The following is a 19,165-nucleotide window of genomic DNA, read 5'->3' as shown; positions in this document are numbered from 1 at the left end:
TTTCGGTATTCACAAAAGGCATTTATGATAGTAAAGTTAGGATTTTGTCTTAAGTTTGTCTTATGTTTGGGGCTTATGACAAAATCCTAACTTAACTCTGTTTTCAGGCGAACCCCATCAATGCGTCACTTTTGCGACGACAAATAAGTCAGTAATACTGACGTATCTGTCATTCCTTGCGACATGATGCATCATACAGTAAATATGACGCATCAGTCATGTTGCAGGGAGGGCGCAGCAGCAATGTAACAGTTTTCATAAATGAGGCCCGTAGTGCTCGTCCAGGTGATTTAATAATTTTGATTTTGGAAACCAGTGGTACGCCACGTCATAATCCACATATTGTCTCTGGCATTTAGGTTTGGATTGACTCATTGAATTCTGAACTCTATGAGCCTTTGTGTACAAATTGGCTGCCTAGTTGCTCAGCTTGGGTGTTCCAGAACATAAAAAAATCTCTTTAAGAAGCAAAAAGTGAGCTCTATATAAAGATATTGCTCAGAGGCAGTGCTTTTGCTCCCAGTAATTATAATTGGCTTAAATCCTTAATCTACCAACGCAAAATGTATAAAGGAAGCGGCCATCTGAGGATTCTGATAGCAGGTTCCTAGAGAAACTGTAATAAGAAAGCATGGTTGGCAAACAATTGCCCCTATTGGGAAATCCTTTGCTCAGGAAAACCGCTAGAAATAGAATCTGTTGCACTAAGCTCTGCTATGCATGCTCTTTAATACAACAAAAAGCCAGCTTCTTTTGAAGAACAACCACTTACTGTTGTATGCCTCAGTTGCAATTGGAATAATGTCTTAAAGCGTTAAGCTGATTTCGTTTTTCCTCCATTATAGAGAAAAGACGAACATGAAACGCTTGCTGAAGGTAAAGGTCTCTCTCTCAAAAGAAAACGCAATACACTTAAGTAATGCTCGCTGTAAACCATTTCCTGCCAAGCTATTCATTAAGTTGTCTGTTTACTGGAAAGTTTAATAGTGCACGTTTTGTGAGGTAACTAAGTGCTCTAGTAGAAAGTAGGGATACCTTTACTCATCATGCGTGTCCCCAAAAGTGACAGGTGTGTGTGTGTCCTTAAAAGTGACAGCTTGTGAGCAAAAGGTTTGGGAACATGATGGATGTGTGGCAGGGTGTGGCACCTGGTTTATGGCAGAGTGTGTGCAGGGCTTGAAGGCGTTGTTAGGCTAGCAGGGCCTTTAGGTTGTGTAAAGAAAAATGTGTGCGCAAAAGGGTCTTCATGTTTTAAAACTGCGATGGCAGGGCTGAGACAGAGGGTGTTTAGGTATGCTGAGCTGTGAATGTGCAGGCCTTCCTCAAATCCCCCCCACCCCCAAGGTTGGCACTGTGCTGTTCATGAAACGCTTGTCCTTAAAACTGCCAGGGTCTTTCTGTCCTTAAAAGTGACAGCTTGTGAGCAAAAGGTTTGGGGACATGATGGATGTGTTGGAGCCCTAAAGGAGCTGAGCTGTGTGCGGGGGTGTTGCAGAAGGTTTATGCCGGGTTTGAAGCATTGTTAGACTTGCAGGGCATTGTAAGGCTATCAGGGCCTTAAGGTTATGTTAAGAGAAATGTGTGCAGAGCAAAGCCCAAGAAGAGGGAAAAAAACACTAATCAACCAGGTCCAGCCTTCCTAGGACAATGAGTCCCAAACACAGCTGATTACGCTGCCCTCCCCTCAGCAGACAGTAGTTTATTAACAGATGTCATAATGCTAAGGGTGTATCTAACACACAAAGCCCTGATTAGAAAATGTACCCGGGCCAACAGGCATGTCCCTAAACTTGAGACCACTTATCGACCCAGGAGATTTAGTCACAAACACAGATGATTACCCAGCTCTTCACAGGAACGGCAGCAGTTTTAATTAACAGATGTTAAAGGGGGGTATCTAGCATAAGCTGTACATTGGTCAGAAAATTTTCCCACCCACGGACCCCAATACCTGGTTCTAAACCCCACCTCCATGAAGGGTGGTGACCTAATTAGCAGGCCAGGACAGGTATAAAAGCATACTTTGGGGTCAGCAGACATAGCTAATCAAAAACGCCTTGGTGGACCGACCTACGTGGATTGTTTTGCTGCACAGGATCAACTCAGAAATTTAAAGGGAATAATGGCGCAGAACAACTTATCAAAGATTGACGCCGCCTGCTATACATTATGGGATGTAAGTAAAATAGGGGGGATGGCACAATGTGGCCTGTTTAAGGTTTTATATTTAAAATATAGGGTAATGCATTTAAGGTGAAGGCTGCATTTTAAAAGGGTTTTAGCGCAATGTAGGACTATGTTTATCGTGCTTTAAATAATGTTTAAAGAGTGGGGAACTGTATGTAATGTGAATAATGGTATTTTTGAAGCATTGAGTTTAAAACTATATGTGTAGGCATTTAATGTGAATAGGGGTAGTGCTGACAAAGATGTTGCAGGTGTGTGTATTTAAGGTGTATAATGTTGGGGGGCTTATTATGGGCCGTGCAGAGACATGTGTATTTTACAATGCCTAGAAACATTTTACATGGTTCACTAGTGCTTTAAGGGTCCCAGAGACATCAAAATAAAATAAATAATACATGTTTGTACTCACCCACTGGTTATGCTGATGTATTGGTCACGTCTTCGGATGGTAGTTGTCCTGGGGGGCTTCTGCTTGAGGCCCAAACCGGCAAAAAAGTCCACAGGTTGAAAGGGCATTGGTGGTATGGACCGTTAATTTTTATATAAAAATAAAAGCCCCCAGAGCATGCTTCCAAGTGTGGCACTCTGGGGGCATGTGCAGGCTGTGTGGCGTGAGAGGCCCCAATTTTTTTTAAATGAAGGCCCCGGAGCCCGCTGCCCAAGTGCGCGGCTCCAGGGTAATGTGTGGCACTGGGGTGGTTGGTTGGGGCTCGAGGCCTCTGTTTTAAAAAAATGAAGTCCCCGGAGCCCAATGCCCAGGTACGGGCCTTCGGGGACTTGTGTGGCACTGGGGCTCGCTGCCCCGAAATTTAAAAAAAATGAAGTCCCGGAGCCCGCTGCCCAACTGCGTGGCTCCGGGGACTTGTATGCGGCTGTGTGGGGGTTTGGGGTGGGGTGGGGAGGCTCGCGGCACCAGGGTTTTAATAAATAATGAAGACCCGGAGCCCACTGGACAAGTGCGGGGCTCCGGGTCATGTGCAGGCGTTGGGGGCTCGAGGCCTCGGTTTTTAAAAAAAAAATTAAGTCCCCGGAGCCCGCTACCCAAGTGCGTTGACTCCGGGGACTTGTATGCGGCTGTGTGGCGCGAGGGGAGGCTCGCGGTGCCAGGGTTTTAAAAATGAAGCCCCCGGAGCCCGCTGCCCAAGTGCAGGGCTCCGGGGTTGTGCGGCTGGTGGGGCGCGAGGCCCCGCGATATAAAAAATAAAGCCCCCAGAGCACGCGTGTGGAAGGCGCTGCTCTGAGGGCCGTGTGGCCTGTGCGCTGCAGGGATGTTCGAGGTGGGGGGCATTGGGAGGCAGTGGGGGGCTCGAGGCCACAAAATCAATAAAATAAGGCACCAGAGCCCGCTTAGCGATGGCGCTGCTCTGGGGGCTGGGGCTGGCGCTGCTGCTGGCATTTCCTCGGGGCCACCCAGGGCTCGCGACCCCTATTTGTTTTTTTTAAAAAAATGAATCATGGCCCCCAGAGCCCGCTTACCAAAGGCGCTGCTCTGGGGGCTAGGGCCCGGTTCACTCCTGACCCCACGTGGGTCTTGATGGTGGCTGCAGGGGAGAAGGAAGCTTCCTCGTCGTGGATGTTGAGGTAGGACCCGCCCCTTCAGTGATGTCACCGGGACACCCCTGACGTCATTGAAGGGGCGGTTCCTACCGCACCATCCACGCCGCGGAAGCTCCAGGGTGGGGGCTCCGGCTGCTGTGCCCAAAGAGGGCACTAAAATAAAATGTAAAAAAAAAATGCCTTTTCAGCCGCAGGGACCGTTTTAGCAGCGTCCCTGCGGCTTTTCCTTCTTTTTTTTTTTTTCAATTGGGCCAAATGATTTAGAGTGCCATAGCCCCATGAGTGTGGGCATACAATTAAAAAAATAAATAAAATAAATGTATTTTCAGCCGCCGGGACCGTTTTTTAGCAGCGTCCCTGCGGCTTTTCTTTTTTTTTTCCCCCTCAAATGGGCCATATTAATTTAGCCTGCCATAGCCCCATGAGTGTGGGCAATAAAAAAAATAATAAATAAATAAAAAATACAAAAAGGTACTGACAGCCACAGGGACCATATAGCAGCGTCACTGTGGTTTTTCTTTTTTGTTTTCTTAGGGGCCATTTTATATAGCGCAAACTCAAACTGGAGCCACTATTAAGTTACACAAACGTACATTCATTTTAGGTAGGCAAGGGTAGATTAAGGGTTGTGGCACAGGGGTTTTCCTCATGTTTTTGCACGCCCCAGTCAGACCTTTTTAAAAAAAAAAAAAAAAATGCATACATATTTATGCGCTCCCCCAGATAGCCCTTTTTAAAAATGCGTGCTTTTTCTCTACACAGGCAGCCCTTTTAAATGCAACCCAGAGTGTGTATATGGTGTAGACCACGCTGCGCATAATGTATTTAGGGTCGAATTGTGACAGGTTTTTCTCCTAGGCGCTATACTTTTGTTGCTTGCAGTTTATAAGTGGGAAGTCTAATATAAAGCATCGAATTATTAAAAGGTTCCCAACAGTCGCTTGCACAACCATTATATAGATATGTGTATAGGTTATGGGTGTAGATATGGTGGGTCTTGTGGGGAGGAATCAGAGGTTCTCATAAAAAAATTAAATTAAGGCTGTTTTCAATTTTGGATTTATGATTGGCGTTTTCTAAGGTGTATGTAACAAACGGTAATGCGGCGTTTATGAGGTGTAGTTTTAAGCAGCCTTTTTTTTTTTTTATCTAACCCTAAACACAGGACTTACCGGAAATAACCATCACCGACGCAGAAATGCTAGCCCTGCAAGCAGGTATATGTATTTAGAGTTGCGTAGTTCTGAGTAGGTTTTGTACACCGTTGTCTCAGTAGCTCTGCTTTTCTAATGGTATTCGTGTATATGTATGTTTTTATAGATTATGATACCGACGTACAGCAAAATCCTGATGATATAAGCAGTACCTAGGGTCTAAAGACGCGTCGCAGAGGGTGCAGGATACAGTGGTTCTTTCAGGTAAATCAAAAAATGCCATGTTCTTTAATATTCCTAAGACTTAGACTTTGTTAGACCAAAGCCCCCAGTGGCGTACTGTGGGAGGGCTCCTCAGAAGGGACTGCTACGGTCTTGTTTATACCGTAAGTTTGATTATTTTTTTTCTTTGCAGGGTCCTCAGAGTCATTCACGGCCGGCGCAGCCTACAAAAGAAAAACAGCTAAAAAGGAAATCTTCAACATCTGAAAATGGACTGGTGACAAAGAAAGGAGCTGGCAAAAGACCTCTAAAAGGTGTGTTTTACAAAAGGGTGCGAAAAAAAAAGAACTCTTTGTATTTTATTCTCTCCAGTAGAAGGGTACAGCGACGTGTAGTAGGGTTTGTATAAAGGGGGGCGTGTAGAAATTAAGGTGCGGGGATGTCTGTGGGTAGTGTAAACATCTTATACATGTTCTTTATTTTTTCTAATATATATATATATTTTTTTTTATCTTACATTCTAGGAGCCGTTCAAAAGAACCTTGGAAAAGATTCGTGTCAGGTCAGGAAGTCTGCGAAACCATTAATGGACATAACAAAGACAGTTCAGAATGCAGAGCCTGCAGCGAAAGGTGTGAGTAGGCGTGTGCGCCAGGACAAGCTCTGCACATACTACACGCACATACAAAAGAGAACAGACACTGCTGTGAAATGCCAAATCAAGCCCTCTGCCAAAATGTTGAACACTCCTACAGGCATGTCTATTCTACAAAGGGTGGGGGAAAATAACGGAGACGTGTTTACAAGCCCCGACAACGTAATGCCTGTTCGTTTTAAAAGTGCGGTTGCGTCTCTGAACCCTCTCCAGGCCTCAAAAGGGCTACCCCTCTCAAACAAATCCACCCTTAACAAGAAGCAGAGGGCTCAGGAACCCCAACAAGGTCCTTTATACCTCAAGAAGATATCTGTGGTCCCGGAGTCCCAAGCAGGCCCTTTAGACCTCAAGATGAAACCTGTGGTCCCTGAGCCCCAAACTATGCCTCTAGATCTTTCATTAAAAAATATTGTGAAATCTGTGAATGAACCCTCTACAACCCTGATCTCTAATGGGCCCGCGGCTGTGACGGTAGTGGTAGAAGATCTGGTACAGACCCAACCCCCTAAAGTGAATCGCCTCTCAAGAAAGTATCTGAAGAAGAAGAAGCAGGGGGTACAGGCATTACAAGTGGAAACAGCAGCAGATCCCTTAATTAAACCCCTTACACCACAGGCCCCTACCCACACCCTGAAACCCTCTATAGTTTCAAATAAACTAACAACATCTATAGAGGGGTTCAACCTAGACCAAACCCCAAAACCGGCTATAATCATGCCTGAGGGTCTTAGGAACTCAGAGTCTGAAAATGCTCAACCCTCAGGACCCCCTTAGTTTGGTGGCAGCGGATGTCTCAAGGCTTTGACAGGGCTGATAGACAAACTTGATAGAACCTCAGAAGCAGCGCACAATGGTCCTTCTAAAGCGTACAATGGGGATCTGTATACGGATGTTAGACATTCACCCTTCAACAACCCCGACAATTCCTTAGCCGATAGGGCCCTAGAATATTTTGACGACCATTTAAACTCCCCAACCCTTATGTCACCTATCATACCTCCATGTGCGTACGACCCAACCAGTTTAAATCACACATCATCACCAGCAATATAGGGTGATAACAGTACGGGTTGGGACGACTGGTCAAATCAGGATTTGGAGGGCGTATTCGATAATAGTACGGGTTGGGACGCCTGTACAAATCAGGGTTTGGAGGGCATATTTAGTGAGGACCCGTCCATGGCCATCCCGGGTTGTTCGCACTGGGACCCTATGTCTATGATCCCCCCGGTCCCTCAGTTACAGAATGTTGTTGTGGCGGACGGAGCGAGAGATGATCCGGTGTTGTTACAGGCAGTTGTAGAACCAAACACTGTATTCATCCCTAATCCGCCGCAATATGATTCGGTAAACCCTAAAGAGGTACTAGGGGCCCATGTGGAAGACATACAGATGGCGGTCAGAAAGTTAAAATGCCAGGCGAACACCGCCACTTTAAAACTAGGGGGGTGCGCTAGCGGCGATGGGGCAGGTCTGGAGGCGCAGAGAAAGATACTTCAAATGGTTGACAAGTGTAAAAGGGTGATCCTACAAACATGCCAAACAACAATGGCCGACATATGGAGTATCCCCTCGTGACTAGATTTACGTAGGCCCCTAAAGAACCATCATACCCCGGGTCTTAATAAAAGTAAGCACAGATATAAATATAACAATAAGGTCCATACGGTGCTGACAAAATCCCTGCGCTTCTTACGCTTGTTCAAGCGTAAAAAGTACAGGGAAACCCTCGAACAAAGGCATACATTTTCACAAACAACGCCTGAATCACATACGCCATTACCAGGCACCCTACCTTACATAACTTCAGAAGATAACCGTTCGAGGGGGGTACAAGTGAAGGGATCAGGGGGTAGAGCAACAACACACCAAGACCAGGAACACACAGAAGGGCCGAGTGGTGGGTCTGTAGCAGAGACCTCTATGAGCATGTCGCCAACCGACACAAACCATACAGCGCAGATAGGATGGGGTATGATACCTAGAAAAGTATGGTCCCGTAAAAAACAAAAGTGGGCTAATAGTTCTAAGCAGCGCAGGCTTTTAATAAGCAAACTAAAGAAAGCCAGAATATGCGCTACACGGATGCTTAAAAGGAACCCAGAGCCGGGGCTAAACCAGAATCCCCAAAATGATACAGCAGTAAACTCCCCCAGAAGTCAGATTCATCAAGATGAGGATTCAGAGGATGTTTTCTTAGAGAGCGTTAGAAGCTACAGTCGTACTTTAGAAAGATTTAACGCTATAGAACACTATGAGGAGTTTAGGTTTATTAACCTACATCAGATAACGTCCTCAACGCATGGGCTTTTAGCCATACATCAGGCTGTGCAAACACTCATAGAAAGGTTGTTACGCGATGTGGGTCCTAATGATTTTTTCCAGCTACGCTTCCAGGGGCAAGGTATTGACAGTCCTTTGTTCACCAAACGAAGGGCCGCTGATGTGTTTGATGCAGTGGAATTTCTAGAAAACCTCTCGAGGCTTTTGCAGAGTAAGGCTGAACTAGTCGCCTATGGCACTTTCAGAGTCTGAGCCCTCATTGTACGGGGTCGTGAGGGGGTGTTTCCAGGCGTTTAAAGAGCGTCCTATACAGCAAAATAATTGGTAAGAAACAACGTTGGTTGCTCAACTTTAACAACGGAGCAGTCAATACATGTTTGGCGGCCAGCATCGTGGGGTTGCTGATGGGACGCAACACCTCCGACACTGTCATTCTGTCTAGAGCGGCTGAAGCCCATGAGGTTCTTGAAATACCTCCAGACCGCATGTTCGGCTTTGGCGACATAGGTCTTTTTGAGAACTATTTCGCCGTTACGGTGAAAGTTCTTTATCACAATGGTTCTTGGAAGTACTTTACAACCGAGGAACGTGTGAAAAACAAGACCGTATATGTCCTTCACCACGAAAATCACTTTTACGGTATCTTGAACCTTAAAAGTTTTCTGGGTGTCAAGTACGTGTGCACACATTGCGACCATATATACAACACTAAGACACATCATCAGTGTGAAATACATTGTAAGATGTGTCAGAGGGATGTGTGCGTCGTAGACGCCGCCCTGAAGGTGCTGTGTCGTAACTGTAAAATGATTTTTCGCTCGCAAGATTGCTTGCGCATACACAGCAAAGCTGTTAAATGCAACCCTAAAATGGATTGTCAAGAGTGCGGCCGGTATGTGTCGACAGATCACAAATGCAAAGGCATGAAATGCCCAAGGTGCCAGGCTCCATGTAGGGTAGGATTTGTACACCAATGCTACATGGTTAAAGGCAGACCCCAGACCAAAACAGAAGATTACATCGTTTTTGATATAGAGTGCACACAAGAGACGGGGGTTCACCAACCTAACTATATTTATGCCCACCATCTAACTTCTGATGATTGCTGGGAGTTTGAGGGGCTAACGTGCGTTGGTGATTTCCTTAATACATTCATCCAGACCAAATTCAAAGGGTATACCATGCTGGCCCATAACTCAAAAGCATACGATTCATTCTTCATTTTACAGAATATGATTCGTGAAAAGGTACAAGTAGAACTTATCACTCAAGGTTCCAAGCTGATGTTGTTAATGGCTGGCCAGTTACGAATAAGGTTCATAGACACCCTGAATTTCCTACCCATGAAATTGAGCAAGCTGCCAAAAGCCTTTGGTTTCCCCGGGTGTAAAGGTTATTTTCCACACTTTTTTAACACCTGGGCGTACCAGAATTATGTGGGGCCCATGCCGCCTCCCGACAGCTATGGGGTTGATTATATGATGCCTGTTGAGAAAGAGAGCTTTCTACAGTGGTACTCTGAAAACCGTGAAAAGGAGTTTCATTTTCAAACAGAGTTGAAAGCCTATTGTCAGGCCGATGTAATGATCCTACGACAGGCCTGCAACCTCTTCAGAGATGTTGTGGTGGCCATGACTAAGAAAGTCACGGTCTTGAAACCCAAGATGCCTAAAATGACTAAGAAAGTCAGGGTCTTGAAACCCAAGGCGCCTCAAATGACAAAGGCGGTTGAATACATAGACCCTTTTCAAAACATCACATTGGCCTCCATGTGTATGTCCATCTACAAACACATGTTTTTAAGACCAAAACGTATCGCTCTAGTGCCGCCAGACCTCTATAACGGTAAACAGAAACGTTATTCAACCCCGTCTATCCAATGGCTCATGCATGTCTCTGAGAAGGAAGACATACATATTCAGCACGCCTTACAGGGTGGTGAATACCGCCTGGGGCCCTATTACCTGGATGGGTACGCTGTAATTAAGGGAGTGCCGACGGCCTTTGAATACAACGGTTGTTTTTACCATGGCTGTCCTCAGTGTTACAAACACCACGATTTTAATAGACTGATGGGTGCCAAATTTGAACACTTACACAGACGCACTCTGATGAGGGCCCAGTATATAGAAAAATGTGGCTTTGCGATGAGGGTTCTATGGGAGCACGAGTGGTTAGATATGCTAACAACCGACACAGAGCTCCGCTCTTTCCTTCAGAGTCGTGACTTACCACAACCTCTGGAACCCCGCGATGCCTTATTCGGGGGGCGAACAAATGCCATACAACTGTACAGGGCCGCTGGTGAGGGTGAGAAAATACACTATTATGATTTCACCAGTCTGTACCCATTTGTAAACAAAATGAAGGTATACCCCTTAGGACACCCTACCATCATATATAGAGACTTTAAGCCCCTTTCCGAATACTTTGGGCTAGTCAAATGTGAAATCTATCCTCCAAGGCAGCTTTACTTTCCAGTGTTACCATACAGAGTCGATGGTAAGCTGATGTTCCCCCTCTGTCGAACATGCGCCTTGTTTAAAGAGGTCGGTGTTTGTAGTCACACCGAAGAACAAAGGATGCTCACAGGGACCTGGTGCAGTATCGAGGTCCTAGCTGCCTTAGAGAAAGGCTACAAACTCGGGAGAGTACACGAGGTGTGGCATTTTAAGAGGACCACGACCAGTCTCTTTTCAAGCTACATTAATTTGTTTCTCAGCGACAAACAGGAGGCCTCGGGATAATCCGATTGGTGTATTAGTCACGATGCAAAACAGAAATACATCGATGACTACCATACGCACGAGGGTATACGTTTACGGCCCCATTTGATAGAGGTCAACCCTGCCCGCAGGCAGTTAGCCAAACTCTGCCTCAATTCCTTATGGGGAAAATTCGCACAGCGTACAAACATGTCAAATACGACCTTAATAACAGATCCTGACGAACTGTTTAAGTACCTTTTTGCCCCTTGTTACGAGGTGTCCAGCTGCGAGTTTATTGATGATGAGACCGCTGCTGTGTGCTGGAAATACACAAAGGAGGACCCCACAACGTGTAACAACATAAACATCTTCATAGCGTGCTTCACGACTGCACACGCCCGTCTAGAGCTTTACGGGGTTTTGGATAAACTCCAGGACCGTTGCCTGTATCATGATACCGACTCTGTGATTTTTCTGAGTAAACCGGGGGATGAAGATCCACCTCTTGGGGATTATCTAGGTAATTTGACCAGCAAGCTTGATAAGGATGAGCACATAATAGAATATACCTCGGCCGGGCCTAAGACCTACTCGTATAAAACGAACACCAACAAAGTGTGCATGAAGGTCAAAGGTATAACCTTAAACGTTAGCAATACCCTAAAAATTAATTTTGACAGTCTGAAGGATCTGGTGCAAGAATACTCTGCATCGGCCAATCGTGAAAATGATAGAACCATAGTTGTTAACCAGCCGTGCATAATCAGATCCAAAAAGAAGTGGGAAATTACAACACAGCCCCTGCATAAAACCTTACGCGTTGTTTTTGACAAAAGGGTCCTGACTACGGACTATAAAACACTGCTGTACGGTTATTAGGCGCATTAGAGAGGACACCAGCAGCACAATGGACACCAGATTACAGCATCCGTTCTCCTGCGTGTTAGCAGGGCCCTCAAACTGCGGTAAAAGCTACTTTATAAAAAAGCTCTTGGAAAATGCTACAGGTGCTTTATCCCAAACACCTAATAACATTGTGTGGCTTTATTCGTGCTGGCAAGATCTTTATACAGACCTGTCCCGCAGCTTCCCTCATATCAGATTTATAGAAGGTATACCCGATAATCTCAACGATGATGAGCTGCTACCCCCGACCCTTGTAAACATGGTAATTGTCGATGACCTTATGCGTGAAGGTGGTGGCCATCCTGAGCTAGAGCGAGCTTATACGCAATATTCACACCATCGCAATCTAAGCATATGCTACATTGTGCAGAACTTGTTTTACAAGGGTAAGAACAGTCGTTCTATCGCACTCAACGCCTCATACCTTGTTTTATTTCAAAATCCCCGTGACAAACAGCAAATATCCGTCATAGCTAAGCAGATGTACCCGGGAAACACACACTTCTTCATGGAGGCCTTTAACGACGCTACATCAAAACCCCACGGCTAACTGCTGGTCGACTTAAAAAATAACACTCTAGAGGACTACAGACTGAGGGCTGATATCTTTCCCCCTGATCTCCCAGTCGCTTACACCCCAAAGACTAAGTCCCGAGCCTATAAAAAGCATTGCTGAAGACCTTTAATGACATTTGTAGTCCCGGCCCCTATAACCAAGGTGCTGACCATGTCTGACCGCCTACGCCGCAATTTGGCCCTCCTGAAAATGTTGGTAACTGCCAGTCTACAGCACAGAAAGACCCTCCTCTGCGCTGCTTCTGACGATTTAGTGGCTGCCATTTCAGAAATAGCTCTAAACACCCTAAAAGGCAGCGTCCCTATATCAAAGAGCCAGTTACAAGTGTTGAAGAAGAAGCGTCATCTTATCAAGAAGCTCAGTAATAAAAGGGCCTCACTTATCACCAAGAAGAAACTGGTGAAACAGTCTGGGGGTTTTATAGGTTAATTGCTGGGCATAGCTATACCCATAATTACAAATCTACTATCAGGACTGTGATGGAGCATGCCTCAAAGATGTATTTGGTTCCTAGACAACAGATGGAGAAACTGGGCTCTTCTACGGACAATGCCTGGGACATACGTCGAAATGAGACTCTACGATTGGATGCTGAAATTAAAGACATTTTGAACCGGACGGATCTAAACACGTACGACAAAGCTACCCTTTACACCAGCACCCTTAAAAAAATTCTAAGCTACTACCGGCAGTGGGATACCGAAACAAATAAGCTAACTTTATATACCCCGGACTCTGAACAGCCAGCAATGCCTGTGCCTGCTACTCAACCCCAACAGCCGCAGCCAACCCCGTCCCTGACCTCGGATATCTTTGTTGATGATCTCCTAAAAAATATAAGTCAGAGGCTGAGTAAACTAGCCGCTTCTAAAGACCTAACAGCTTGGAATGAGCGAGGTGAATGTCTCTACAAGGGGCAGCCGGTTGCTGGTTCACACATGTACGACCTAATCAAAGGTCTCACACACCCCAAACCCCTAACACATCAAAATGCTCCTAGAGGTTGGGATCAGTTTCTACGAGCATCCGCTGAACTCAACATCCCTTCCACACTCGTGGGTAATAACGAGAACCGACAGATGCTTGAAAGTTTAAAGACAACCCTCCCTCCATCGCCGGCCGCCTCAGACGTTCCTCTACTATCCCCCTCTTGGAGCACCCCACTTGTGCCGTCTGTACGGCGAAAAAGGCCATTGTCCAAAGCCCATACCTGGATTCATCCTTAATGTTTTTACAGACTTTTGAATAAAATGTGCCTATTACGTGTATAATCATGTCTGATTTTTCTTCATATATTTCTTTAGTAATAGATGTTGTTGTAATGCGCAACCTACATAACTGTTTGTAATAAACACTTTATAACTTTTCAACCCGTCTCACTCGTGTTTTGAAAACATTTTTTTATTTTTTATTATTGGGTATGGAGCATCATAGAAATACAGATTCTGAATGCGTGTTTTAAAAAAGGACTTTATTTTAAGCGTTCATCATTAAACATACACATGTTACAGGCCCTTACAATTTTGACAAACGTTATATTCTGTTTTTGCAGGTCTGACAGATGCCCTTGTGTTTTCTTTTACATATTTCACAACTATGTTGTCATTGCTAACAAGGTCACTCGAATAGAGATTTAAGAAATTTCTAAACGCCACACCCTCCGACATTTTACTGATAAAATAAATACAGTGTTCCCCACATGTGATGGCTAAGGAATCCTGGACTCTTAGCTTGTTATACTCAACCCTCGCTGAGGCTTTTTTCACAAACTTGAATATGGGCTGTGTATATATACTGTGTTCGGGGAACTCGGCTGTACTGTCAAACACCTTAACCTTGTCACTATCTATGAACACTGCAGCCCAGTGGGTTCCACCCTTGTAATGAGGATCTGTATTAAAGACTAGGGTTCGGGGTCTTTCCGAACCTATTTCAGTTGGTAGTTCATCGCTAGGGAAAACACCTAAAAAGTATTTCCTAGCGTATTTATGTCTGCTTAAGTAGTTACGTATCTGTACAGTGTCCATTTCAGAAACTTTTAAAGATAGACAAACAAAATCTGTCTGGCGTGGTTGATCTGAATGATGCGGTCAAATACCGAGAATACGACCATGTTCACATTCGCAGTTAGCGGATCGTTAAAACGTATTTCAGCTTTTAGATTGCCATTTTTGACCAGGTTATAGTGATCACCGTCTTCCATGTCAGGAGTCAGGTCGAATGCAAATAGCGTGTATCCGGCCCCATAGCCTTCTCTTGTCACAGCTACACCGCAGTCCCTCAGATGCTTCCCTGTTATCGAGACCAGCCCCATGTATTCCCTGATGTAGTTGGAGGTTCTAAAACTGGGTGTGTAGGGTTTTGCAGGAATCACGATGCCCTCATGGACCAGCGCAGCGTAGTTGATGTTGTAGTGCTTAAAATTGAAGGGGTTTGAACCATAGACGCCGCTAAAAGCTGTATTGTCCACAAACCTTATAATGATAAGCTTTGGTAGTTGTCCCATACATAAATTCTGCTGCTGAGTTAACCGTGTACCCGCAGGGATGCTGAATACCTTCAGAGCTACTCGTTCCACAGCGTACTTGGCGTTTGATATTTGCAAAGCGTCGGCGTGGGCGAGTCTGACGCTTGGGGACACTCTCACCCGCTTTACAAACAGACTCGCTGACAGTATGTCCAGCTTATAGTGTTCCGCATCCCCGCTGATGAGACAGAATGTGTCCTTGTTGCGCGTGAGTTTGATCTTAAGATCAATTCCGTTGATGAACAGCTTAGCTTGGAAGAAGAGGTCAGAATGTATGCGCCCCAGAAGGTCAAATTGGTGACTGCCCCCCGCAAAGCCGGCTCTTTTTACAAAACCCTGATTGTCACCGTCCAGCTCCTTGGCTTCAAACTGGCTGTCTGTGTCCTTGTAGAAGAGCCCCGCTGAAAGCTGCGTGTCAAGGGCGTCGCTAATGTACTTTAGAATACTCTCGAGGTAGGCTCTGTAGGCGTACATGTTATCGCTCTGTGTGATGAGCCGATCACCCAGGATGATGTCCACCTGATTAAATATGGTTGCTAGGGGTAAGCGATTGTCGCCACTTTAGCATCTGCTGCTATATCGGCTCCATCTGCTTTTACGATTTTACACATAAGATGGAGTAGCGTGTTGTTGAGATCCAAATACATATGCGTGGACCCTGATACATAACACTCTATAGGAGCCAGAGGCGTCAAAGCTGCTAAAGGCGATACCTCCATGAAGAAGCTGTTTTCGATGCTTGTCTGCGAGGGCTTTAGAGTAAACAAGTCTAACTCAGATTTGGCGCACTCGCCAGATGCACAGTGTACAAAGGCCATGCTTTATTTTGCTCCGCTTAAAAAAATATTTACTCTAGAGGCAGATCTCTTCTTCTTCTTTGAAGTTCTCTTCCGTCTTGGGGTTTTTCTTTTCTGTGTGCGTTTTGAAGAACTCCTCCTTTTTTTATAGGGGTCCGGTGGTCCTCTGCGTCTCGATGCGCGGCGTTTTCTTTTAACACGCGTTCGTGGTCTGTACACCAAGCCCGCACCTTCTTGCGGCTGTTTGTTCATGCGTTCGTCAACCGCCGAAGTAACAGACCCTACAACGTCCTGGGCAATGTTCGTAGCCGCCGCTTTAACATGCGATTTTACAAATTCATAGCCTTTTCTCAAGAATGGCATAGCTCTTCTAAACAGACTGCGGAAGAAACCTCCTAGACCAGCCCCGTACATAACAGGTGACCCTTGAAAGTACGGAGGGCCTCCATATCCAGCCTGGTTTCGGTAATAGTCCCTGTACATAGAAGGGTCCCCGTATGATTTCACAACCACCATGATGTCTGCTTAATAGCCTCTGTCGCGTCTAGGTCTTAAATGAAGCTTAACAATAACTTTCCCGTATTTAAAGGACACAGGATCTGACTGGTCATCGAAGATCATAATTGAAATAGTTTCAAAATGGTTTTTAGAGAATGCGACGTAGTCGGGTTTGTTGAATTGAATATTGACCATTGTATTATTTTCACCCTGTACATGGACCCAACTTAACAACGGTGAGTAACTATCGCCAATCCTCTGGGCCTCCACAATATCCCTATACACATAGAGCGTGTAGAACCCTCCGTTAATATCAGGGCATGTGTGATCCGGTTCGATCGGACTTTTCGCATTCTGTACTGTTCCTAAAACTCTTCTTAATTTACCTGAGCAATAAAACGTCGTAGTACGACTTGGGGCTTTAAGAAACACCTTCCTTCTGACGCTATCTAGCGACAGATGAGTATTCGTATATGTTTCAATGGTACCAATGGCTTTGTTGATGGCGTCGACAACACTTAGAACGCTTGGGTAGTAGCCGTTAGGGATGCTCTCATGCATGCTCACAGGGTCCTGCTCCCGCTCTAAGTAAAACTTGGCCTCGCTCGGTGTAAATGTATTCCAGGTTCTAGGGTACAGGATCTCGATTAGGGCTACCTCCCAATCCCCTTTCAGGTCCACCGGCTTAGCCAATTTCACGGTATAATTAGAAATCTGGTTGTCGGGGAACATGTCTTTAGAAGCGTTGGACGGCAGGGTGATATAAAAGGGGGTTGTCTCCATCTTATCAGCAGCTTTTAGACGGTCCTCAGCTCACACACCCTTAAGGGAGCTGGCCAACATCCAACTGTTACATTTCCCCGGCTATCCCCGCCATTTGACATAGGTCTGACTATTAGCGCCTCTACCTTTCCTTTTCAGAATCTTTTCAACCCTATACACCCTGTGCAGGTCATTGGGTATCCTTTGTAACTCTTCCTTGTAAAAGACCCCTGATACCGCTTCCCCATCGTAGTCCTTTAACCTGTAAATATACATCCCTTCTTTAAGCTCCACACTTTCCACTATAAATATTTAGTCGCTAAAAGTCTGTTGGTAGCCCTTCGTAAAGACCCCTTTCAATTTTGAAATCCTTACGTGATCACCTTTTTTAAAAATAGGCTTCTTCACCTTTGTAGCGAAATTACGTCCGTACACCGTTTTTCAAACATTTAAGGAATTACTAGGATTTACCTCTACGGGCGCTGTTTTGATGGTCATGTGATAACTGGCATTATATACAGCTAAAAAAGCTTGTAGAAAATCAACGTATCTGTAGGTGTTGTGGGCCGTAAAATACCTCCACATCCTAGACTTTAAAGTTCTGTTAAACCGCTCTACAACCGCTGCTTTAACCTCCGTGTGTGTTACAAAATGTTGAACTCCATTAAATTCTGAAATGTATTGTTTAAGAATTCTTTACCGGCGTCTGTTTGTAGTTTTTGAGGAATTCGACCCTTCTCAAAGATGGCTTTAAAAGCGGCCGTAACGCTAGTCCCAGTTTTATCGCGTAGTGCTTCTGCGTAGGCATACTTGGACAGCACGTCTATGACGGTTAATATATAATGAGCTCCATTGTTATGTTTTGCTAAATCTTGAAGGCTGATGATATCCGCCTGCCATTGATAATCTAATTGCGCATTAACGATTGTAGGGCGTCTCTTAAAGTTTCTTCTGGCTGGTTTATGGAGTGAATACGCCTCCTCTCCCGATAACCAGGTCTTCACCAGGTCTCTGCTTACAGGTTTGTTTTCATCGACAGCCCTTCTATATAGAGCTTCGGTGCTTCCAAAGCCACCAATTCCTCGTGTATCATAATAAAGTTTTCTTAACAGCTCCCCCTGCATTTTATCAACAGCTACACAGCAGGCAATGAATGATAAGTGTTTTGCATAAGAGCCTTTTATTAAAAGTAAAGAATATTAACAAAACATACAGAAGGTACTTTACACTTTCACAGTAACGTCATAAGTTCGGTTTAACACACAACCAACATGCGGTGTAACATTCCACTACAAGCTATCATGTCCCATTAAGTAAGACCTTAATTATTTAAAATAGTCTTCGAGGGGCCAGAGACCCTATTCTTCTATTTTTTAGATACAGCTTACACATACGCCTTTCTACGAGTCTTTCTATCATCTTTCTATCAGAAGCCACACACAAACCCTGCATACACAGCAGTTTTAAGCCAGGGTAATGGGCATGTTGGGTTTCCTCGAGTGCCGCTGTCAAGAGCTTCAGCATCTCCGGATGAACATATTTCTTTTCATCTGCCATCCCGTACACCACCCTTAACAGTTTATACACCTTGAACGGGTCTAACAAACTACATATATAGCAGATTACTCGATCTCTGTATGCATTGTCCAGACACTCATGCGCTGCCTGCTGAGGATCATTCATTTGATGCCCGTGACAAAGGCCATAATAGTCATGTTTGACACAAGCTTGTATCACAGCCACTGCGAAACCCTTAACAGCCATCATGTCATCTTGAGATACTACTTGAATTTCTTTTACATCAGCCACGCTCTTAGAGACATAGTCACACTTCACGGGAACATCTGTACTCTGTCTTGTGGAACTTTCAGTCTGTTTTGCACAACATAGACAGTAAACATTTACACTGTCTGCTTTTGTGGGAGGCTCCACGGCATTAGTTCTTTTTGGGGTTGCTCCCTAGGGTCAAAAAGAAGAAAGATTGACACGCCATTAGTTTAGTTGAAGAAATAAAATACATTATTATGCAACTGTCTGTTCATAAATTTTTTTTAATTTTTTTTTTTTACTAACCTCAATATTTTCACCGCCCTCTGCGACTGCTCTGAAATCTTGAGAGTCATTAATGTCCTGCGATGCCCCATCATCTTCGACGCTTGTACCCGACTGTTGCTCAACTACCTTCTCCGGAGGCGTGTCCTCCTGAAAACCCATGTCTTCATAGACGGGGGAGCTAGGTGGAACTATCGTATCTTCCAAATCGTCCAGCTCCACGAAGCTGAATCCCTCATACTCGCTACCATCACAAAAGTCCACACTTCCGATGCTACCG

General features: G+C 45.0%; 1 protein-coding gene across 1 annotated transcript; it reads right to left on the bottom strand.

The window, feature by feature from the left end:
• Positions 1–14,287: 14,287 nt before the first annotated feature.
• On the bottom strand, positions 14,288–15,250 carry LOC146856978 (uncharacterized protein F54H12.2-like). The gene has a single exon (XM_085647009.1). It carries the CDS (start codon positions 15,248–15,250, stop codon positions 14,288–14,290), a length of 963 nt encoding a protein of 320 aa, XP_085503135.1.
• Positions 15,251–19,165: the final 3,915 nt, after the last annotated feature.

The sequence above is a fragment of the Triturus cristatus genome, chromosome 3_2 (genome assembly GCF_964204655.1).
Source record: "Triturus cristatus chromosome 3_2, aTriCri1.1, whole genome shotgun sequence".
Classification (NCBI taxonomy): domain Eukaryota; kingdom Metazoa; phylum Chordata; class Amphibia; order Caudata; family Salamandridae; genus Triturus; species Triturus cristatus.
This window is presented reverse-complemented; position numbering and strand designations above follow the sequence as displayed.

What these genes read in the sequence shown, in the direction of transcription:
- LOC146856978 (XM_085647009.1), bottom strand. Translation starts at nt 15,250, where the DNA reads ATGTACGCCTACAGAGCCTACCTCGAGAGTATTCTAAAGTACATTAGC.